Source organism: Triturus cristatus, chromosome 4_2, assembly GCF_964204655.1.
Source record: "Triturus cristatus chromosome 4_2, aTriCri1.1, whole genome shotgun sequence".
In the NCBI taxonomy this organism is placed as follows: Eukaryota; Metazoa; Chordata; class Amphibia; order Caudata; family Salamandridae; genus Triturus; species Triturus cristatus.
Window position 1 is genome coordinate 410,003,883 of NC_140586.1, and position 16,829 is coordinate 410,020,711.

The 16,829-nt window shown below is 41.5% G+C and overlaps 1 protein-coding gene across 2 annotated transcripts in view; it reads right to left on the reverse strand.

The window, feature by feature from the left end:
* Positions 1-16,489, reverse strand: part of PLPPR5 (phospholipid phosphatase related 5) — a 1,037,368-nt gene extending 1,020,879 nt beyond the window's left edge. For both annotated transcript variants that reach the window (XM_085601860.1, XM_085601859.1), the window contains exon 1: positions 16,421-16,489. In XM_085601860.1, the coding sequence (XP_085457986.1) occupies positions 16,421-16,489 (69 nt within the window). The remainder of the gene's footprint in view (positions 1-16,420) is intronic.
* Positions 16,490-16,829: the final 340 nt, after the last annotated feature.

Here is a 16,829-nt window from a genome sequence, read left to right on the forward strand (position 1 = left end):
AGGTGAATCATTATAGTGAAATATGAAAGTAATTGGAATGGTGGATATTAATTAGTTATTTGGATTGAGAAGGATAACGGAGGGATAGCAGAGGGAAAAGGTTTGCATTTATATAGCGCTTGTTACCTCTGATGGGGTGTTGAAGTGCTTTTTTTTGCGAGTAGCATGCTACTCCAGAACCCATTAAAGGATTAGTGTTGAATTAGTATAGTGAAGTATGAAAGTAAATTGAGTGGTGGATATTAGTCAGTTATTTGGATTGAGAAGGATAGCGGAGGGATAGAAGAGGGAACAGGTTTGGATTTATATAGCACTTGCTACCCCTAATGCAGTGTTGAAGTGCTTTTTTCGGCAAGTTGCACGCTACTCTGGAACCCATAAAGGATTAGTGGTGAATTAGTATAGTGAAATATGAAATTTGAGAAGTGGACATGTTGGTCTGTTATTTCAATTGAAAAGGATTGTGGAGGCATAGAAGAGTAAAGGATTTAGTCTTTTTTGGGACATCTTAGCAGTAGTGGGAGGCTTGAGATGAGTAAAAAGGGATGTGGAGGGGAAGAGTCAGAGGGAAGAGTTTAGAAAGGCTTGTTTTGGGGGATCAATTTAGCAAAAGAGGTGTCAGGTGGTGCAAGGAGGGATAGAGTAGGGGAGAGTCTAGAAAGGCTTATTTTGGGGATCATAGTAGTGGTATGGGGTTTGGGATGAATGAGAGAGTGGAGGAACTGGATATATTGATAGAGGTATAGGGTGAGAAATAGGCTTGTGCATTGAAAAGAGAAGTAGAAAGAGATTTGCAATGAGTCAGAGAGTTGAAGTAGAAGATATATTGAGAGAGGAATAGGGTGAGAAATAGGGTAGTGCATTGGATATGCTAAATTAGAAGAAAGTAATACATATATAGATCCAAGTACATGGTAGGTATATAGATGCATAAAGGAAGTAAGTATAAGTAGATTAACGATACATTCGGTAAACTCTGTTCTTCAAGTGTTTTACTTATTTTTTTTAATGTTTTAATTTTTAATTTTTTTAAACATAATTATCCTACATGTTAATACAAAGCAATGCACATATATAGGTACATATCTATAGTACAAATAAATGCTTATATACAGAGGGATGTGTTGTATATTTCTGTTTGCGTATGGTGCTTATGTGGAGAAGAGCCAATTCTTGACTAGTTTTCTGAAGATAAGGTGGTTGTCATGGATCTTATGTTGGGGAGTAAAGAGTTATATATTTTGGCTGCTTGAACAGAGAAGGATGTGCCACCCATGTTTTTTTTCTTCTATCTTGGGATTTTGAGGCGAGGTGCCACTCTAGAGCTGAGGTTCCTATGATGAATATGCTTGCCGATTTTATTCCGGATGAAGAGCGGTCCCATTCCATGTATGGCTTTGTGGGTGATACAAAGCAGCTTGAACGTGGATCTTCTGGCAACCGGTAAGCAATGCAGGGCTTTCAAGTCAGGGGAGATGTGGTGTCGCGGTTTGATATGCAGCCGAGTTCTGAATCCATTGTAGTCTTTTCATAGTCATTAAAGGTGATCCGTGGTAGAGGCTATTGGTGCAATCGATTTTAGACAGAACTGGGGAGATGGTAGCTTGGACCTTGTGAAGGAACGCCAAATGGGGGAAGATTCGTCACAGAGTTTTTATAGTAACAAAGCTTGATCTTACTAGTTTGTCCACTTAGGCATTCATCGATAGCTTGGAGTCCATGGTCATTCCAAGGTTTCTTACTTCCTTTGATACTTTAGTCGGTGATCCCAGTTCATCAGGCCAGGCGGCAAGTGGGTCAACATGATTCTAATCGCCAAACATGAGTATTTCCATTTTGGAAGAATTCAATTTGAGATGGCTTCAAGTCATCCATTGATCCACTGCTCTGAGACAACTGAAAACTGGTGAGTTTCCAATGTCTTTGGAGCATTCCAGTTGAAGGAGTATTTGCATGTCATCTGCATTGTTATAGCACATAAGTTGAAATTGATTGATCAGTACCGGTAAGGACTTCAAGTAGATGTTGAAAAGCATGGACAAGATGATAGAGCTATGAGGGACCCCAGCTTTTGTGTAGTATGGTTTGGATGAAAAAGGTGGGGTATGGATGACATTAGTTCTGTTTTGAAGGTAGGACGTGATCCAGTCTAAAGCAGTCCCCTCTACGCTGGCTTCGTAGAGTCTTTGTCTCAGAGTGTCATGGTCAACCGTGTCAAAGGCAGCCGAGAGGTCCAAGGGGAGTAGCGCAGCAGCCCCGTTGCAGTCAACTGTGTTCTTCAGGTCATCCCAGATGGCAAGGAGGGCAGATTCTGTGCCTCTTCCCGGACAAAATCCTGTTTGGAAGTCTGAAAGTATGGCATTCTCTTCAATGAATTGTGACATCTGGGCGAACGCTGCTCTTTCTATCAGTTTGCCCAGGAAAGGTCTATAAGCACTGGGTCTGTAGATGTCAGGGTTCTGCGGGTCCAAGTTTGTTTGCTTCAGTAAAGGGCGCATGTATGACTTTTTGAATTCTTCTGGAAATATTCCAGTAGTTAAGGATTTGTTGATGATTTTTCTTACTGGAGTGGCAGCAGAGGTTGTTAGAAGAATACTCTTGAAGGTTTGTGGTGGACACAGGTCAGAAGGGCTGCCGGCAGGCCTGCTTGCTTTTACCAGGTCCATAAATTCAGCGTGAAATGTGTTCTAAGGAACGGAGAGGCTGAGTTAGAATATTCTTGGATTGCTGTTTTGTAAAAGGGTTAGTGCTTGTGCTTTGTCTCTGTTTTAAGTACAAGTCCAACGTGTCTGCTTTGTCGTGTAATTATTTGCCAATTTATCTGTGAAATCTTGAGTAATGGGATGAGTTCCTTCTAGGCAATTTGGTTTACGAAATTCATTGAGTATTTTAAAGAATTCTTTATTTGCACAATTAGCATTTTGAATTCTGTCTTGACTAGTATCTTTTCTTTGCTTTTTTGATAGCTGACTTGTATAATCTGTTCATTTTCTGTAGGTGAAGTTTGTCTTGTTTGTTTTCGTTTTGAGCCAGGCCCATTGCAGCTTTCTAATTTGTATTTTTATGTCTTTTATCTATGTATTTCTCCAAGGTGCTTGTTTTTTTTTTGTTCTGTTGTGTGGTTGTGAGTGGTATCAGGATATCAAAAGCTTCCTGTAGTCACTCATATAGCTTTTAACAGACTTTATTGTTTCCAAATCTGTATTGGATGTAAGCTGTGTTTCTAAGTGTTCCAAATTGAGTTTGTTCTGCGGTCGAAAGGTGGATGCACGTAAGGTGGTTTAAGGTGAGTTGTTTAGTGTTGTTTTATGTTTGAAAGCAAGCAATTGGTGGTCTGCCCATGTGACTGGAGTTATGGTTTGAAAGGTAACTAGTTCGGTATTAGCAAAAATGACATCTAGGATATGTCCAGCGATGTGTGTGTGTTGATTTGTGGACAATCTGATGCAAGTTCAGTGCATCTAGGCCAGTGATTTTTGGTTTTGGATGGGTCATATTGGGTTTATCAAACCAAATGTTGAGGTCACCCAGAACACATAGGTTGGAGTGTATTGTTATCAGAATTCAAACTGTGTCTAGAAGTGCGTCTGGGAATGTCGACTTCGTAGGTGGAGGTCTGTAAAGGAGCAGGAAGTTACAGGAGGAAGATGGTGTTGCATTGCATTTTGTTAGAAGAGCCTCACAATTCTTTATGGAGATGTCATCAACTTTACTGATCTGCAATGTTTGCTTGAACACAGCAGCTAGACCACCTCCTTTTTTGCCTATACGATTTTCGGTGATCGTTTGATAGCCTAGATGAATGGCTTTCTGCATAACTGGAGCCATATCATCTCCAAGTATGTTAAAGTCTGGTAAAAATTCAAAATGTGTATATGTTTAACATGCAGAACCGTTTCACCTTAGTACATCAGATTATAGCAGTATATTGGGAAATCTTTTTTTCTAAATGATAGTTTTCAAACATGAACTTAGAAACATTTATTCTCCACCCCCACACCCAGAAAACAATGCCAATAGTAAACTAAGAGGCAAGTCAGTTGTTACATGTGTGGCCTGGGCTCATATTATACATGAACAACGGGCCTCTCAACCTGGATAAATATCAAGGCAGGCGGCCGTTCTAGAACTTTGACTACAAATAGTGACAAATTCCAAGTAACCCTCTATACTCGGGGGGATTCAATTTACTTGATTAATTTTTATAACGATGATTTTAAAAATGTTCCCAATATGAACTTCCCCTTGTTGTTTAATTTCATTTTAAAATTGCAATTAGCTAATTGTGGTTCCCAAATTAAGGGCATATGTTTAGGTGGTGACTTCAATTTCAAAATCCCAAGGGATATTTACTCTGCCGTTTTGCCTGTTACTAATGCACCACTGAGTAAAAGAGGGGAACAGCTAGTGAATCTCTTAAGTTTGCATAACTTCTTAAATGTTATGGAGATTGCAGCAGTCCCTCTTATTGATGGGCGTATAATACCAACTTATAGAAGCCGAGGTTCCACCTCCACTATAGACTATATTTGTGTAACTGCTTCCTTAGAAAGTCATGTGCTAAGGGCTGAGGTAATTCCAACACTACAAGGAGATCATAACCCTATTAGCACCATCTTAAGTTTCTCATGCCGCCCAGTGTATGACCGTACGTATGGGGCATGCGATTTAATGACATCAACCGATAAACTCAGACTTGTTTGGCGTAATATTGATAATAAAGTATTATTTGAAACAATGATAAAATCTCATTTGAACTTGGTCAACACCTGTCTGACATGTAGTACATATAACACAGAGGTAGTTTTCGCCTTCTCAGGGTTATGCTCTGGCATTAAAAATATACTATCTAAACCGATTAGGAATACAAATTCAGATCCTGGCTGGTTTAACGCTGACTGTTCCGCGGCTAACAGAGCATTAAGAAAGGCTCTTGTAGGTAATCCAAGAGCCAGCTCGCTTGTATCGTCCCTCAGAAGTAGTTACAAAAAAGCCATTACACGTAGGATGGAGGAGCTTATTAATGATCACTGGGCTAACCTTGTGCAGGCAAATGCTTTAAAAAACGGAAAGAATTTTTGGAGGGCTGTCAAAGACATGAAATCCGTGGGAAATATTTCCTCACCGATTAGCTGTAATATCTCTAGCGAATCTTGGGAGGCTCACTTTAGCAAGATTTACGCTGTCCCGGCCTCTAACGAACCCAAAAAAGAATACACATACACCACTGGGATTCAGATTGAATTATCGGAGGTCGAAGAAGCTATAACTCAAAGTATGGGGGGTAAAGCCCCCGGACCGGATGGTCTTCCGATCGACCTCATTAAAAGTAAACCCGATTTTTGGGCACCACTCCTCACAAATGTTTTTAACAATCTCACTAATTCATCGATTCCTGACACATGGTCCTATAGTACCATAGTCCCAATTTTCAAGAAGGGGGACCGGTCAAACCCGAGTTGTTACAGGCCAATCTCACTGATCGACAACACCCTGAAAATTTTGGGCAGAGTGATATTTAACAGGATTAATTCATGGGTTGAGGAAAGTCAGGTTTTGCACCCATCTCAGCTGGGGTTTAGGAGTAAGGTTGGCACTGTGGAACAGTGCCTTAATCTCCATCTGATTATTAGCAAATATAGTATAGCTAAGAAAACACCAGTGTACCTGGCATTCATGGATCTTATGTCAGCCTTTGACTTTGTAAATAGATCACGGCTGTGGCAAACTCTTTTAAATTTTGGCTTGGAAGATCCACTAGTCTCCTTCTTGGCATATCTGCACAGAGACCTAAAAGCTAGGGTGCCCATCGGTAGGAATGGTGAGACATCTAAGGCTATTGAAATTGGAAGGGGGGTCCGACAGGACTGCGTTCTGGCCCCCTCTTATTTATTTTATACATTAATGATTTGACCAAACCTCTTTTGATCTTAACCGAAGATGTCCCAAACATTTGTGGAAATAAGATTCCTGCACTGTTATATGCTGATGACGAAGTGTTAATGGGGCGCACCCCTAAAGCTTTACGCGCCCTGGTCCACGGTTTTGTGGAGTTTATGGCAACTTTGGACTTATGTCCTAATTTTAATAAATCATTTTTAATGTCGTGTGGGTCCAAGAAATACTCCAATCTCTCAATTGTTATAAACTCTAATTCTAATCAATTGTTAAGTACTCGCACCTTCCCGTATCTTGGGCTGGTATTTGCATCCAATGGATTATGGAATGACCATGTAGTTCACTGTAAAAGGAAGTTTATCAACTCTATTAACACAATTCTTAGGCTACCTAAGCCAAAAAATATAGAGGTAGTGTCTTCCATTATTAAAATTTACAGACTACAATGCACACCAACCGCCACATATGGGGCTGAGGTATGGGGGAATACTATCAGCACACCTATCCAGTGTGAAGAGAATAGGTTTTGTCGTAAAATTTTGGGTGCTCTATTCTTCTCCTCTACGTACGCTAGTCATAGCGAACTTCATCTACCTTACATAGAGGATTTCATTAAGGCTCGCCCGACATTGTTCTGGCTAAGAATCTGCAAGAATTCGGCTGCACAATTGACTAGGGAGATAATTTTGGATTGTTTAAAATGTGACAGAGGGATGGACATACCGTGGTTGGCAGGAGTTCGTAAAAGTTTAAATAGCTTGAATCTGGAACATTTATTTTTAAACCCTCTAGATCATAGCTCTACCAGTATTAAAACCCTGGAAAAATCACTTTACGCTTCTTATAAAGAAACAAGATTAGCCACTGAGCGTAAAAAATCCTCGGTCGCTAGATATATGCAAATTGAGCATGCGACCCCAGCCATGCCCAAATACCTTTTAAAACCAGTTGGATGCTGGGAAAGGGGCTTATTTTTCAGGTTAAGGACAGACACAATGAAATATCTGTTGTCATTCCCTACTGGTTTTTCTGCCACCCTCGATCTTCCCATCTGTCCATGTGATAATATTCAAAAACAATCAATGTTACACTTCCTATTCTTTTGCACCTATTACCTATCCCTCACCAAACAATTTTGATCCCGTATTTTAAAAACGATGTGTTACGGATTATAAGGAAGCCTATGGGATGGTGCTAGCCATTAACAATGATGAATTATGTTTCCGAGTTGGAGCCTTCTTAAAAATGGTGGTTCGTACTCGCAAAACTATATACCCAGATTAATTCTTATTATTCGAAGTGTTTGAAATATTTGTACTTCTTTTCTGTATTATACTTTTAATTGTACTTTTATGGATATGTTGTTTTTATCCGAATAAAGTTCATATTGATTGATTGATTGATTGATATACATGAACAACAAGATGGCCTATTTAGCCAAACAAAGGAGAACTTTTTGTACTGCACACATCCTGCAGTCATGTATTTCGAGATCCTTATATGTGATCATGAAAAAACAGGGAAAGTGAAATAAAACAATTGCCTAGGATCACACAATTTAGTTAAGTGGAAATGTCAGGGTTAAACCAGAGTTTTTGGTTTCATATTCAGCAATTCAGGCACTAGATGTAAATACTTTGCTTCCCCTACACTCACTTTATGACCAGTGTCCCCTATGTCCTGATCGCCACTCTGCTGGCATCAGTGTTGCCCTCTATCACATCACAGACCAAGCTTTGTGGCCCCTGGGAAAATGTTTGTGAGTACCCATGCTCTAAGGTGATGCACAATATTATTTTAGCAGATAGTCTAGTGGTAACATATTCAGACTGTCCGCATTATTTGTTGTCTTTGATCTTTGTGTTACACAAATAAATTCCTGTTTCCCTTTTTTGGACCGCACACTAAGTAAAGCAGTGGTGGTTTGGAAACTTTATATGTAGTGGAAATTGTTCCAGGTAGTACAGTCTGGGAAAAGTGAATGGCACATCTCAGAGTAGAGTTTGAGAGAGGTGAGTGATGCAGAAAGCCTGCATGGTTTTACCACTGGCCAAACATTCTGGTATTTATTTATTTTTTAAACAAATGATATAGCACAAACGTGGACAGCGCTTTACCTCAACACCAAACTTCTTTTCAGCGTTTTTGTTAGCTAGTAAGCAGAGTCAAATAGCATGGTTAATGTCAGGTAGCGAACAGCAACTCTTTGTATAATATGGCTCTAGAGTATTTCTTTTTTTAATATGCTGTATTTATCATTCAAATATATCCTGTAGAGCCAACATTACTTTCCAATTGCTGTAAGGCCAGACGTGTGGTTCTGAATGCCAGCTTGAAGAACTCAAGCATCTTATTCACAGTGCTTTAGCATACGCTTTTCCGTGCATGTACATAGTTTATCACCGTAATAATTTTAGAAAATGTAATCCTATTCCTTTGACCCTAGTTCATGAACGTCAATTCATCAAAACGCCACGGGTAATGGAAGTGACATCACATGCCCTTTCACTCTGATGACATCACAAGATATGACATTGCACATCCTTTGAACCTGATGAAGCTATAAGCCATTTGTTTGTGAAGGCATCACAGAAAATGGCTTGCCTGAGAAAAACTACAATAAATGCAAGAACAATTAAATGATTAAAAACACAAACTGAAACTACAACAGAAAAAGAGTAGTTAAGTTGCCACCTGATTATTACACAGGGAGCTGCAAAGATATGATTAAGGTAAATCAATAACCTAGTAATGTAAACTTTTAGACAATGATGACGTAGAAACGTAAATGTCTGATTAAAACCTGACATGCCTAAGTGAAATCTCAAATCCCCAGGATTAACCATCATAAACCCACTTACATTCTCAGATGTGCAAGCATGCCCAATTATTGTCTCAAAATACCAGACATTACCTCAAATGTCCAGAAACAACATCACATTGTGACTTGTATCATGCATTCATTTCCTACTATTGAAGCATTCATCGACCTATTATGTTGCACAGCTATTTTAAACTGTCCTACCAATAACACATTAAAGGAAGTGTATTTCTACAGTTTTTCTTTTTCGACCCTTTCTTCTCTTATTAGTTGTTCCCTCCTGATTGTCTTTCTAGATGGCTTTATATCACCTTTGTATTCCATCTTGTGCCTTTTCTGCTTCTTTTATCCTACTAGTTCTTCCCCTTCCTATCATTATTTCACTCTTCCCTTCTTTTTCTTCCCTATATCTGTTGTTCATTTCTCTATTTATTTCCCACTCTCTTTCCCTCTTCCCCTATCTTCCACTGTCCCTTTTTCTATCCCCCTCTTACTAGCTTTGCTTCCCCATTCTTTCCTCTCTCTAATTTAATTAGTTGAACTTCACTCCCAACTTGGCGAGATTTTGCTGGTCTTCAGTCCCTGGGCCCTCATCCCTGCCAGTTTCATCTCTTTCCCAGGTTGTTTATGGCCCTCTACCTGAGTACAGATCTAACTAATAAACAGGGCTCATGAAAAGTAATTTACCACTTGCAAAAGCAAAGGCAACAAGACAGCAGGACTCTTTATTAAAAGATAAGCATGGGACATTCAACAGAAGTGCAAGCTTCACTCTTGCGCACAGCAGGTTCTGTGCAGCTAGCAACAATTCAAATGTCATATGCACCCAGAAACGGTTTAATACGGATAGGTATTCAGAGTTACCTCACATACATTATGTCACCTCCCCAGGGCACCCAGCCTAAAGGCCAGGCCCAGGGGGATGGGGTCCCCGGGGCCGAAATCAGCCCACAAAGCCCCCTCCCTTTTTAAAAAAGAAAAATAATTTAAAAAAGGGTGAGGCCCAGGGGAATGGGGTCATCAAGGCCACAAATGGCCCGGAAGGGGGCCACTCGGCCCCCCTCCCTTTAATAATAAAAGAAAGGCCGGGCCCTCGGGATTGGGTCCCTGTGGTGGAAATCAGGCCGGTAGGGGGGCTGCAGCCCCAGCCCATTATTTTTATACTTTTTTTTAAAAAAGGGACACGCCCCAGGATGGGATCCCCAAAACTGAAATCAGCCCGGGAGGGGGGTCCGCTGCCCCCCTCCCAAGTTTTATACAGTTTAAAAAAAAGGCAGGTCCCAGGAAATGGGGTCCTGGGGCCAAATTTGGCCCAGGGCAGGGGGGTTGTGGCATGCAACCCTAGTTTCATTAAAAAAACTACATTGGACCGCAAGTCACAGGAGGCCACACCACCTTTCTCCACTACTCTGTACATGTGGCTCCTGGCACACTGCTGGTTGGAGGATGAAGTCCCCTTAGCTGCTGAGAGTCCTTAGGGGCCAACAAGACCTCCTTTTACCTATACCAAGTCCCACATCGCTGAATTGCTGAGAGGTGAACGGGCGCGACACACCCTTTCTCCACCACCCTGCAAACACGCCTCTCGGAGCACTGCTGATATGGGATATGGTGATGAGAACCTCTTGCCTTCTGAGGGCCCCAGGACTAAAGTAGACTTGTTCTCCAACCAGCAGTGAGCCAGGAGGCGTGTTTGCAGCATGGTGGAGAAATGGGGCATGGCCTCTCATGACCTCTCAGCAATCCAGCTGTGTGGGTCTTACTGGAGGTAACGGGGGGTAGTTGGCCCCCAAGGGCTCCCAATAGCCAAAGGTACTTCTTTACTAACTATAACTGCTGAATTTTCACTGGTTTTGTATGAGTGAAACCTGTGCCTAAGTATAAAGTCCCAGTAACCTTTGTTTTTTTCAGTGAATATCTATTTTTTAAGTAGTAGTCAAGTTTGAAGATTGGTGGAGAAAGGGGGCAGGTCTCCAACCAGCTCCTAGGAATCCTGAGGCTTAGTGGGCCCCGAAGGATGTCTGTGGGGCCAACCACCCCTCCTGTTACCTCCAGTCAGTCCAAAACAGCGGGAATGCTAAGAGGTCTTCGGAGACCATGCCCCCTTTCTCCACCACTCTGCAAATGCAGCTCCTGGCACAATACTGGTTTGGGGATGAAGTCCACTTTAATCCTGAGGGACTGTGAGGGCCAAGAAGCCCTCCTGGCATCTTCTGTAAGGATTTCTGAGATCTGGACAGGCTTAACTTAGAGGCAATGTATAAAGTATTTATGCCGCACACAACAGTAATAAAGTGAAATTACATGCAAGAAACATCCCAAAACAATATAAGAAAATGGAGTAAATTGTAATCAGTATAATAAAATGATTCCAGAATGACAATATACAATCATTAGAACCATAGATATTCAAACTTTTTTGTGAAAATAGCGCCTAAAAGCAGAAAGTGCAACTCGTGGTCATCTGGTCATGCTAGAATGGGAGAAAGTCACAAGTTCAGGCTGATTGCGATGTAGTGCAAGCTGGATACAGGGACCAGATTTGTCTTGCTGACAATTTATCTTCTTAAGCCTGGTATAAAGGGTTACGTTCACTTTGGAGGAGGCTTTTTGCTTCTCCATGCCCTCCAATGACCGTATGCTTGCCTCTTTCCCCTCCCTCTTGTCCCATATCCCATTGAGCGGTCACTCCTGCTCCTGCCTGCCCTGCATGGCATGATGTACTTCCACTATTCCTCCTGCCTGCCTAGCATGGTCAGTTTTGCTGTCCCTGTCCCTGCTTCATCCACTCTGCCTTCCATTGCTGGGATGCATACTACCTATCCCCTCACTCCTACCATCTACATTCTATTGTCCAGCCCCTAATTCCTATCTTTCGTGGTTCATTGTGCTGCCACTGCCCCTCCTGCCTGCCCAGTATGGGCTGTTGTGCTGCCCCTGCCCCCTTCTCCCTGCCTCTCTGTTGTCTGTGAGTCCAGTCCCTACCCCCTCCCTTATCAACCCCATGGTACTTTGTGCGTGCCCCTTTCACTCTTGCCCCCCACACCATGGTCCATAGTGCTGGCATTAACCCTCCTCCCTGACATGTGTGCTCCTTTGTGCTGCCACTTTCCACTCCTGCCTGCTCTGCATGGTCAGCTTGGTACTCCCGCCCTGGCCCTCTGCCTTCAGTTGTCCATGTGCAGACTTCTGCATCCTCCTTCCTGCCCTCCATGGTCTGTTGTGTTGCCATTGCCCCTCCTTCCTGCCCTCCATGATCAGCTATACTGCCACTCCCCCATCAATCTACCCTGTATGGTACTTTCCGCTGCCACTGCCCCTCCTACCTGCACCACATGGTTAGCTTGTTGCCACTACACTTGCTGCCTCCTGTCTTCCATTGCCAGAGTGCATTGCCCTATCCCTTCCTCCTGCTTTCCATTGTATGTTTTGCTGCCACTGACCACCCTGCCTGCCCTGCGTGGTCTATTGTGCTGACTCTGCTCCTTCCACTTGCCCTCCAACGCCAGCTTGCTGCCCTTGCCTAACTCTACACGCACTCTGTTGAATGTGTGCATGCCCCTACCACCTCACTGTTGCTCTAAATAATATGTTTTGCCACTTCCCCTTCCACTGTTGTCCCTCTGCATGCTCTTGCCCCCTTCCTTTTGCCCTCCATGGTCTGTTGTGCTGGACTGCCCTCCCACCTGCCTTGTTTGGCCTATTATGCTGCCACTACCCCTGTTGCCGGCCCAGCATGGCCATCTTGCTGCCTCTGTGACCTCCTCCATTGTCGAAGTCCATGTCCTTAACCCATTCCTCCTGCCCTCCACACTCTTTTGTGCTGTAACTTCCCATCCTTCCTGCCCTCAATGCCCCATTTTTCTTACACAGCCACTCTTGTCTGCCCTGCATGGTGGGCTTGCTTCCCCGAGACCTTCTCACTGCCCTCCATGGTCTGTTGTTCTACCACTGCCCCTCCGCCTGCTTTGTGTGGGCCATTGTGCTGCCTCTGCTTCTCCAGTCAGCCTGGGCTGGCATGGTGAACTTGCTGCCTCTGTCCCTGCTCCCTCCAACCTGCCCTCAATCGGCTTAGTCCTTGCCCTCTTCCTTACCTCAGTGTTTCAATTAACAACTACAACACTACCACTCTGTACGTATTACATATTGTGGCACACCTGAAGTAATCATGATGGAATCAAATCTCTAAAACCTGTGGTATTGCCTTTAGGAATTATTAAAATGAGGTGGGTAATTTTCTCACTGAAACAATAGTTAGTGCTCTAAAAGCTACAATGAGGCATATTTTCTCAAATAGCTACAAAGTGCTTTTAACCTTTTTTTATTTTTTCATATGTTTTACACAGTTGATCACTTGATTATTGTTGCCAGAAATGCACACTTTTATCACGGAACTATATTTGAGCTACACTGGGGGGCGGGAGGGTTGTGATATTTGGGCTCCCTAATTTCCTCATTAACTACAGTATCCTCTGTACAAATTTGGCAGTCAGGAATGCAATATTGCTGTCATAAATTCTGAATATTAGCACTCTAATTGCTCATTTTACTACTCATAAATGCCTTTTGTGAATAACGAAAGTCAAAAAGTTAGGAATTTGTCTGATTACTTTTGTGAATCGTGCCCCATGTCCCTGAGTCTTGTAATGGATGTCTCAACATATTGTTCCGGCTGTGACCAACCAGTAAGGTTTGAATAGTTCTCTTTAAATTGGCCAATCAGAGCATATCCAGACAGCAGTATTTGAAATATCTATAAATTTGAACCTTAATTTCTCAAAAACTACTGAATAGATTTTTACCAAATTACATAAAGTACGCATTCTGGGTAAAGACCTAGCTTCTGCTAAATTTGGTTTGATTCCGTGCAGCCGTTTTGGTGACAGTACTGTTCAATGTTCCCTATGGGAACAGCATGGGTAAACTGCATTTTGGGCCCATTTGTTGGTCTTGGCTCCAGCTAGATGGATCACCCAGAATATCTCCACAAAAGTAGGTGATTGAACATTTTTTAGGGTGTTTCTTGGAGAGTCGCCAAATGGTGTCAAATTTATTAGCAAAATAAAAATCAGTGTGGTATGGTAATGTGGCCCTAACTATGAATAATTACACAGTGGCAAAGGCATATATATTTAAGTTATTAAAAATTGGCATTAATCAATATTTATAAAATTTCATAAGAAACGTAACTTTTTAAAATGGCAGTAAATGCTTAAACGTTTTTTTAAAAAATGTAATGAAATATATAACAAGTTTAGCAAATATTGAATTGAATTAAAATAAATAGTTAGTGAGGATTAATAACTTACTTTTAATTATTGCTTAAAAATTAATATTTTTCCAGTTAGTTAATATAGTCATTTTATCATTTAATTCACATTCAAGTAAAAGATTTAAAGTTGTGTAAAGAAATATTGTTTCCTGGTTAATAATGAATATATTAAATCAATTTACATTTACATTATGCAGTAACATATTTTTATTTTTTACAAAAAAATAAATACACTTTATTACATTTTCATATACTTTCTCATAAGGAGTCCTACATTTCCCTGGCAAAGGTCTCCACCCCAGAGACAGACATGTCCACAAGTTTGGCAGAAAGTAAACTACGGTTGTAATATTGCTTACAGTAACTTTACAGATGTAAATACCAATTTGGAGGGTCTACACTCCCTCGTTGGAGGGGGTGGATAAAGGCATGTCTACTTCTAAGTGCAAAACTCTACTCAGAAATGGCAAACAGCAAAAAAATGGAGAGTTACAAGTGAGTGTAACCAGGGTTTGACTGGGACAGAAAATAGGCCCGGGCACCAACATAGAAGTGACTCCCATTAGTGAATTAGAAAGCTAAAAAAAGTGAAATTATTTGCTAATTGTGTTAGTATTGGTCTTGTAAAGACTCGCCCTGGATGAGGGAGGCACAGCACCCCTCATCCTTCTTGACCTATCAGGGGGTTTGATACGGTGGATGATTACATACTGAACGACCACCTCGAAACTTTGGGCATTTATAGCAGAGCCTTAGCGATTCTGGGATTCTTCTTGAGAAGCAGAGAACACACAGGGATGCTGAATAGTTTCTACTACAAACCAATATCCCTTCCTTGTGGGACCCTTTACTTTTCAATATATGTGTCACTGAATTAGCTCTCTCATCAGGTCCTTTGGGTTTTCTCCAACTATCTAAGCAAATGACACACAAATCGTGTTGTCAGCCTCTGTCAATGTTAACTGCACAAGTTCCCAACTACATAACTGTATGAGAGCAGTCGGTATCTAGATGGGCAAACATTACCTTAAATTTCCTCAGATAAGTCTGAGGTCATCCTCATCAGAAATAATCCACAATTTTGGATCCCTACTAGCTGGCCTTCAGAAATGAAACTACTTCCATCACCAGCCTCTAAAACAAAACATCTAGGGGTTTTAATTGATGACAAGCTTAACTTTAGCAAACAAATAAACTCGGTCTTCTCTCCTTGTCTTAATACCCTAAGAGTCATTACGAAAATTCTTCCCTCCTTTCCCCCCAACTCGAAGAAAACAGTAATCCCCTTGCTAGTACTAACAAAAATAGATTACTGTAATCGTCAACTACCTAATCCTTTAAAACCAAAAAAATCTGAAAAATCTGAACAATTTGCAGACTTTACAGATTGTGGCGGCCATACTTCTTTTAGATCGTCCTAAATTTCACTCCGTTTCCCAAGCCCTCAGGGAACTCCACAGGCTATCGGTTGGCAACCGAATCAAATTTAAGGCACTCTGTCTTGCTTACAAAGCCCTTCATAATGCTAGCCCTGAATATTTTAAACAAACCCTAGCCTTGTACGAACCCAGAAGAAACCTTCAATGTAGAGGATCAGTGAAGGCTGTCTGCCCTTATTTAAAAGAATGAAATGGGGCGGAAGCTGCTTCGCTTCAGGAGCTTCTGACTCTGGAATCTTCTACCATTAGAGCTGCCCCCTCTTTATTAGCATTCAGAAAGCTCCTGAAAACGTGGCTTTTATAACAAGTAGCTCTCACTACAGTCTCTGTTTCCCTTGTGCTGAGTTAGCGCCTAGACACCAAAGGGTATACGTGCGCTTTACATATTTATTAACATCACATAACTTGTATTAGTGTTTTACAAGGCATGGAAGACTGCAGAGCCTGAGCTTGCTGCGGCCAATGCTTGTTTTTAATATCAGGTAAATCAACATTAAAAAGCGGCTCAGGAGACCATAAAACAGGCCCACAAACAGCTAAAAAACGGCCCTCACACTGACTTGTCAGACCAGTCCATCAGGCACTGCCTGGTCGCCCTACTGGCCAGTCCGATCTCAGGTGTAGCCGCAGTTATACACGTGATTAAACATACACATGTATAGTTCCATTGCGAATCAAAATTCGTTTTTCAATAATCGTATCTGTCCTTTAAACTCATAAACCTAAAGCCAAACGAAACAGCAAAACATTTCCACTCATACCCTTACTGGAGATCTGATCACAGTAGTCTAATACACATTAGAATTAGTGCAAATAATGCATATCTCATTCTAACATATTTAGTGCGTGATCTCAGTGTTGTGAAAGAAAAGAAAGAGGACACGTGACATCAGTCTCTTATTTGCTACAATGAACTCTGATTATATACTTCCTCAAAGTGTCTTCCGTAAGTAATCTTTTAATAAATTCTACAGAATTTCTCGTACTTACCTCAACAAAAACAAAACACGGGAAGGCGGTATCGCTCGTTTGAGTTTGGCCTCTTCTGTGTGAAATCATGCTCACCTGTGAATACAAGAAAACCCTTTTAAAGGTCATACATAGGATATTTATGTAACACATTTGCTACTGAAAGGAGTGATTGACTAATTTAGCCCGATTTCACAGAAAAAAAAGATGTAGCTACAGGATCTCCCGCTTCATTATTTCCCTACAGTTTCCCAATAGAAATGTCCACTGACTCCGGAGAAGCACGGTCAATCTCCTCCCATTCTGGAACTAAAAACCCAAGGAGTGGATTTGCACAAAAACATTGCAGATGACTTTAATCCTCATAAATGCTGCCTAAATCAATTAAGGCGAGTTAGGGAAGCGTCTGGTAACGAATAGTCACCCACAT